The 7,988-nt window shown below is 40.1% G+C and overlaps 1 protein-coding gene across 5 annotated transcripts in view; it reads right to left on the reverse strand.

Annotated features, from left to right (window-relative positions):
• Window positions 1-2,127: 2,127 nt before the first annotated feature.
• MOB3B (MOB kinase activator 3B) overlaps window positions 2,128-7,988 on the reverse strand; it is a 78,374-nt gene continuing 72,513 nt past the window's right edge. For all 5 annotated transcript variants that reach the window (XM_031557392.1, XM_031557389.1, XM_031557391.1 and 2 more), the window contains one exon: window positions 2,128-3,441. In XM_031557392.1, coding sequence (XP_031413252.1) covers window positions 3,412-3,441 — 30 coding nt within the window. In that variant the 3' untranslated portion in view covers window positions 2,128-3,411. The remainder of the gene's footprint in view (window positions 3,442-7,988) is intronic.

Genomic DNA, 7,988 nt, shown 5'->3' on the forward strand with positions numbered 1-7,988 from the left:
AAAAAAAAACCTTATTGAAGGGCAAGAAATAAAGCAAAACAAAACATAGTTCCAGAACCACATGAAATGCTACTAGGACACACGCTGGAGAATGATTAGGAAGACACATAAATGGTAAGGTCAAGTAGAAAGATTTTCTCAGTAGGTGAAATGCATGCCTTTGCGTACCATCACATTTAAAATAGGTTTCTCTTGACATATCCTGAGGAATCACATAAATCAGGACCTGTGATCAACACCGAAAACAAGAGTCATCTGGATGTGGCCCCAAACAGATTGCTGATAAAGCTGGAATCCCTCAGATCTGGATCCAACAGGCTGTTGCACCTCTCTCCTCCAGGGGAAGAGTAACCTGACACATTCATGTAGCAATGCCATGTTCCAGACACTATTCATAACAAGATACCAAATACCAAGCACGGGAAATGGAGAAATGACCCATGGCACAGGATGGCAAGGCCAGGGCAGGATACCTCTGCAGCGAAAGCAGTACTTGTTGGGAAACATTTGGCCAAGGGCCCAACCTTGCCATCTGGAGGAAGTTTATTTCATCATCTAACAAGTTTCAATTTGGCTTTTGATGTTTTCCACAGCAAACACAGCTCAATAGATTTGCAATGCCCAGGCATCACACCATACTTAGCGTGGTACAGATGTAAAGTGAAGAGGGTGCCAAAAGGCCTCTGCCCTACTACCTACACACAGGACTTGGGCCAGTGCCTGTTACAACACCAGTGGGGCCGACAGAAAGAGCTTATTGCTCACAGAGAAAACACAAGCTGGGGCAAAACTCCACCTTCTTCCCATCAGAGCAAAGCACCAAACCAAGGTGCATCGTGTGGTGGTTCAATTCCTGGGTTAAAATCCCTTTTCCAGTTAGACTCCTCAGGATTTTGGCCATGGCAAACACAGATCCTTTAGGATTCCACAGTGCATTTTCCCTCCTTTGCCTCGTAATGTGTGCTAGAAAAGGAAACACAAGAGTCGAGGAAACTGAAAGATGGTTTTAGAAAAATAAACGCACTCCAACAAAGAACTTTTGCAAACATGCTGAGATTAATGCATTCATAAGGTTGTTCAAAATTCAAAGTAAATGGGAGCAAACTCTGCTGCATTTCCAGACATTGCTATAGTAATTAGTCTCAAAACAGCACATGGTAAGTACCATAAAAAATTGAAGGATAGATTATTTTATGCAAAAATACTGTTTTTCAATTTCTGCAGTGGCACTTTGTCCTTTGCGTTAATCTTTAATACACAGCACTGCAGCACTGCCCAGCCATAGGAAAAGAAGATGGGAACTGGCAACAGTGAAGTTCAAGTACACTGCATCAACTACAGCTCCAGCTCCAACTGGGCAGTGACCTGACAGGCTTTGGAGAAAGGTGTAAGAAACCCTTTCAGATGTAATCAAGGCTGCAATTCCACACATATCTGTGTAGCCTTCTTCCAAGGACACAACATTTATCATCACATCTAAAATGAGGCAACTAAGCTCAGCAGTAGCTATGGCAATGAATTCCATAAGACGGTTATATCATGCCCGACTGCCAGCACCCCAGAGGTGTTATGTTGTGCAACCGACAAAGAATAAACCTAACTGAAAAGACCATTGAAAGAGGAAGGACACTTCAGCTTACTTCCCTGAAAGCAAAGGATAACGCTTCTTGTGTCATTCTAAAGATGCAGAAAGTCTCCACCTCGCTATGCTGAATGTTCACAGACAAAAGCCATTTCTCCCAGCAAGAACAGGATCACTAACATTTATAAGCTCTATTTTAAAGAAGCAAGCAAGCGAGCAAGGCAGAATATATGACAACATGAACTACAAAGGGATTGTGGTTATTCTTAATCATTGCTACACCTCTATTTTCTAATGTTCCAATCACTGGATACTCCATGAGATTTCCTTCTGATAATGTCTCAGAAGAAGTAAACATACCTAACTCGCTTGTAAAGAAGGCAGCAATAGGGTTCAGCATTTAAAAAGGAAAGAGTAATCTTTCACAATAACAAAAATGTGCAAAATTCATCAGAAGGCACAGAATACGTAGGTGTGTTCCATTCAATCCCCATTTATTCAGCTAAATCTCTCCTGCGATCTGCTAACTATTGCTTTTTGCTTCATTTTTTTTTTTTTTAAGGTAAAGCCTTTCATCAGGTATATTTGACACAGAAGACTGGATTTACTATGTTTACATCCCTCCAGGCTGTTCACCAATGCGTTAAGTTGGACTGAGAACTGGGGAGAAATATTCTCCAGTGCAGAAATAAGGCCACACTGCTAGAACAGTTCAGATGCAAAAGAGTCCTTTACTCAGTCCCTCCTGGCCTGACTGTTACACTATTCATCTTTACTCATCTTTATCCCAGTTACCAAAATTAAATTTCTTTTCCCCTGGAAAGATTAAACATTTGGATGAATGAAAGCTGTCCTTCCTCTAAGGGGATCATAGGACATTAAGTTGCATGATGCATTGGTGCACTTTGTAGAGTATTTCAGTAAATGCTGACAATATAGTTGCTTTCTTATGTAATGCAGAAACACTGAGCAGATTTGCTGTCAGTCACAGTAAGAAATTGAAGACAGGACATCAGCATTGCAGGACTGTGTCTGGAGCTCGTGTAGCTGAGATGAAAGTCTGACCCTCCGTCATCCCATAGGAATTGCAATGAAGCACAAGCTGTTGATCAGGTCAGCAAGGTCAGGGCTAGATCAGGCTTGAAGCAACCTGACGTCCTTGCAGATGTTCCTTTTCATTGCAGGAGAGTAGGACTACATGACCTCTCAATGTCCCTCCCAAAACAAACAATTCTACAATTCTGTGATCTGCAAAAGAACGGGGTTGTGTTCTGGAAACACAAGGCTCTCTGGCATTTGGGAACAGCAGCCAAGCCTTGAGTGGTCTGGTGATGGATGGGAGATGTTCAAGGCTGTAAGCTCTCTGTAACTCCACACTGACTTGATATTCCACCTCATTTAGGAAACAAAGCACAAACTAAGTAGCAAAATAAAAAGAAAACAACATTGCAGCTAGTAATAGTTTCATTTGAATACAGTGGATCTAGAGGTCAGCCCAGGGACCTGAATTTCAGTGGGCTTTAGCAGCAGGAACATGGTCAGTCATTACTTGCGACTTAAGAGGTTCTTATCCCTAATGAAGAAGCTAGGATTAATATGAAGTCGATTCTTCTTTCCCTCAGTAACCCACGTCTCTCGGATGAGGTTCCTAGCAGCATACTCTGAGTTAGGAACACTGACAGTAGTGGAAAACTTTTGTGAAAGTAACTGCAGTTCCCATCTTTTCTGCTTTCTTGGATTAAAAGCGGATGCATTCTGCAAGGGCTGCCATGTTCTGGAACTCTGCAGCAAGGATGAAACTGGACATGTTTTCTTCAGTGAGTAGCTCTTCAGTGACACAACCTGGTTGTCAACTCCTTCTGTAAAACAAGAAAGGGGAATTAAAACGCAAAGGACATTTGTTTAAAAATTTGCACAAACCTCTTCCCAATTACCATTTCTGCATCTTGCCAATTTACACAGCTTTATATGCCACTATGTTTCTGCTTCTCTCTGTCACTTTCAAGGGCAGTGAAGATAATTGGCAATTAGCATGCTGTGTTTGTCACTTTTGACAGCTTTAGTACTTTGCTAATTTCCTATCCATACCATGTAAAAGGTGCTGCATCCCACACAAAAGAAAGTAGTGAGGCAGGAAGCCTTTTAAGCAAGGAACAGGATTCCAAGTCTTGCCATTGCACTTGCGACCGACAGGAAACTAGGAAATATAATGTTTACCCAATTATTTCTGCCTACACATGGACACAAAAGACAAATCTTTTTAGGACTCAACCAGATCTGTGGAATTTGATTCAAGGATGGGGTCTCTAGCATTCAGACCGTATTTGGAAATGGGGGTTGGGATCCACTTCAAGATCTGATTTGACTTGACATGAATTAAAGGCAATTTGATCCAGCAACTGACTACTCTGTTCTATAAAATCCTTCATATTTCTCCACATAAACTGTATAAAAGAGTATCAGATGGCCAGTCACTTTGTCACTTTCCTGGCTTTCTGTCAGAATTCAGATGTGAAAATGTGATTTGCTCTGAACAGAGGGCAACTCTTCTTTACAGAGTGGGGACAGGTGCATGTTAAGATCCAAAAGCCTGCTATTTCTTAAGAGTTTTGCCAAAAGGTGTATGAGTGAGAGAAGAAGCCCCAGAGTTGACCTCAGGTTTGAAGGGCTGAAGCATGTAAGTGCCACAAAGGCTGTGCAGCTTGTCCTTTCAGCTCCCCTCTCACAATGTCTCCAGACCTGTATAGCATTTCCTCTGGAACATCTATCGATGTACATAAAGTTGTCAGAATTTTCTGAAACTCTCCCTAGATTGCTTGAGTAATTTGTTGTCATTCATAACACGACCTCATGAAAAAGCCATCTGGATAGTCTTGTAACTCCACATTACTTTGGGCTAACTAGATCATTTAGTTACCAAATAAGTGGAATTGTTGGATTTTTTTTCCTTTCCAGTTTTAATTAATTTTCATTTCTAGCTGTTTACACACTATCTTACATCATCAGTTAACTTGCTGTCATGCATCTATTTTGAACGGAATACTGTCATTTACCACTGCTACAAAGACAACATAACAGGTACAGCAGCTTATAATCCAAATTGGTAGTTGCTTCTCCCTCAAATTTGTTACAGATGACAAAGATAAATGTTCATGGAAAACTCTGCCATTTAATTTCCTGTTAAATGTTAATTTAAAAATACAAAACAAACAAACAAAAACAGCCCAGGATTATTCCTTCAAAGCAACAAATACCAAATGTGGAACTTAACTATAACCCAGCATACATAGGATATGACAAAAACTTGCTTGGGAAGCAGTCCTCCTTTTCAAAACATACGATTTGGGTTCTAAAACAGTTTGCTATATGAGTGCCTATGTTATTTCACTGTCAATAAACCGTAGTTGCAGGAGTTTCATTGTTCAATTACCACTGACTGTGCACTTAGAACACCATTCCAAACTTTGCTATTAGTAGAGAATTTATCTTAGTGTAACACAAATTCTGCAGCGCACACCTGTTCATCTCCTTGCTCCTGCAACATTGCTTGGTTGAACAATGAGATCAGTAGTCCATGAAATCCACCATCTTCTCCCCAATTCTTGTTTCCCCCATCCCATCATGACAGCATTGCAGTACAAGACTCTGCAGTTTTATCCCTGCTTCTACTTTAAGAGCCTTCTGTTCCTACACTTGCTTGACTTGGCCTGGTTTGGGCAACTTATAAAGTCAGAACATCCTTGAAACTTAAAGGCTTCCGTATTGACCTAATCTGTTATGGGTAAGTGAAGAACACAGAAATGTAGAACCACAGTCACACTGCATTTCTGCACACATGCGTATACACTTTAAATTATTTCAGGCAAAGAGCTGGAAATACTCTTCAAAAAAAAAAAAATAATAATAATAATCGCTATACTTAGAAGTGTGATTTGGTACATGTTTTGTGGAAGGGAAGGAAAATAAACAGGAAATAGTTTCTCAAGGAGACTGTTATGTAGCTGTTACAATTAAATAAACCAGCTATCCTCTGTCACAGTGACCGTGTGAGGGAAAGGAGTGTGCTCTGTAGGCATCTTCTCCTGTAACGTTTTGCAGAACTGAACACACACAGCACTGCCCTCAGAAAATACCCACAGCAGAGTTTCTTCAGAACTTCAGAGTATTATTCTGTGTTGCTGCATTCAGACATGTACCTTCTCCTGTTTTTAGATCACACAATTAAATCCAATAATGAAAGCAGACATGAGTGGAGCTTTCAAAGAAAGCAGAAAATAAAACTTTGGCCCACTGTGTCCACAAACCAGCTGCTAAGGAAAATTTAAGAAATAACTTCTAAGTAACTTTAAGAGAAATAAATCTTCTTTGTCAAGTCCTCAAAGTACTCTCTCATTTGCCCTGACAAGCCACTCTGTAAGTATCACAAGTCCATCTGTTTCCTTAGCATATGTGATTTCACAGAAGGATACATTTCTTCCTCAACTGCTTTCAGGAAGAATCAACATGATTTCCCACAAGAAAAGAAAGAAGCAGCACAGAATCTTAAAAGGGTAATCTTTATCTCTGATAGATGCCTAGTCCTCCCCTCTCACTATTACACTAACATGCTGGACAAATACATTCGGCACATAAATCTGTAACTAAGTGCTTTCATCTCTGCTCTCCAATTCACCTTCAAATAAAGTGGAAAAAGAAGGGAAAAAATCCCTCTGACATCTTATAGGGTTAATTCAGAGTAGCTGAAGAAACTTCTTTTTAATGGGACAAACCTACATATAGGGACACGCTGGCATGAGTTACATGAAGAATGAGTTTCCCACTGAAGAATAACATTCTTCTAAGAAAACGGTGCTGCTAGACTTGTGTGATGAGTCACAGCAGTATCCAAAACATAATGTGTAAACATCTTACACTAGTAGCAGAACTCAATGGAAGCAGGGGGGATCCACAGTCCATCTGAAGCTAAAACTGTTGGGAAAGTGGATGAATTCACATAGGTTACAGTATGAACAGCAGCACTGTAAAAACACCAGGAAAATTAACCAATGCAGTGACGTTGGACATGAAGGAACTGATGCAGCACCAGCATCCTTGGGAGAGCTTTCTGCTACCTGCTCCCATGAGGAGGAGGGAAATCCATGGGATTCCCAGCAGTATGTGGAGAGAGAGGATCTGCAATGTGCCCACAGGACATCCTTCAGTCACAAACGTTCAGTGATTCAAATCAGAACCACAGAGTAAGTGAAGGAGATAGCAAAAGGCTTAAGAGAGCATTTACATGCTGCTCTCTGAAGCACAAAGGTCTACAACTTCTGCTACTCTTGTGGCTGTTTTTTCTTCACAAAGATGGTATTTTGTTGAAGGGCCCTAAGAGCAGCAGTACAACAGCTGAGGTGCTAATGCAGGACACAGGTATTTCCAAAACCCAGGAAGCACGTGGAATTCCCATCATTCTTCTCACAGCTTTGGTGAAAAATCACCATTGCATTTTTCTGTTCTTTTATCTTTGTTAACGTAGCAAAGTCAGATATTCCCCCTGCTTACTGAACAAGCACAAATAACACACTGAATATGCAGGATTCACATTAGCTCTTCAGAAGCATTAATTAATTAAATAATAATGAAAAAGATTTGTTGACTGTCATTCCTTTTCTACTACTGAAATGTTGTAGCAGTTCCCTATAACATGACCTGAAAAAGCTGCAAAACTATCAAAGGGATGCTATTTGTAGTTATTTTCTCTTCTAATGTTTTGCAGAACTGAATACATTTGGAGGTCTAAGCTCCTTCAAAGTTTCCTCTTCTTACTCTATTCTGCACTGTTAACCATAGCTTTTTCAATCTGGTATTAATCATTTCTTTGAAGTACAAATGTGTTGCTATTTATTACAAACCATGAAATGTGGATTAATTTGGAGAAATCCTTTTACTCGCCAGGCTATGATTTATATTCACTAGCTAAACTTTAAAACAGGATTTATGTGGTGTACTCACCAAGCAACTGAAACATATATGCACTCACAAAAGAGAAAATTGCATTAAAGTACAGAATGGTACAACGGTTAACCCAAAGCACCAAAGAGAACCAACCTCAAACCTCTGGTGAATCAGTGGCACACAGAAAATTGCCAGCTGGAAAGTCCTTCAGCCTCCCTGTTTTGGCATTGTACATTTGGACTCAGTGCAAGCAAAGCAGCTGATGTGATAAAAATAGACTTAAAAAAACAGAGGCCAGAAACAATCTACTCAAAAACTCTGGCACTGTAGTGCATCTTATGACATCTCTTTTTTAGAGCATCAAAGTTAAGAATTCTATTCTTCAGCAATATTATGTCCTCAAGTTCTCATTATAGAGGAAAAAAAAGAAATTTTTCTGCACATTATCACCATATATTTTAGCTGCATA

Source organism: Meleagris gallopavo, chromosome Z (assembly GCF_000146605.3).
Source record: "Meleagris gallopavo isolate NT-WF06-2002-E0010 breed Aviagen turkey brand Nicholas breeding stock chromosome Z, Turkey_5.1, whole genome shotgun sequence".
Classification (NCBI taxonomy): Eukaryota; Metazoa; Chordata; class Aves; order Galliformes; family Phasianidae; genus Meleagris; species Meleagris gallopavo.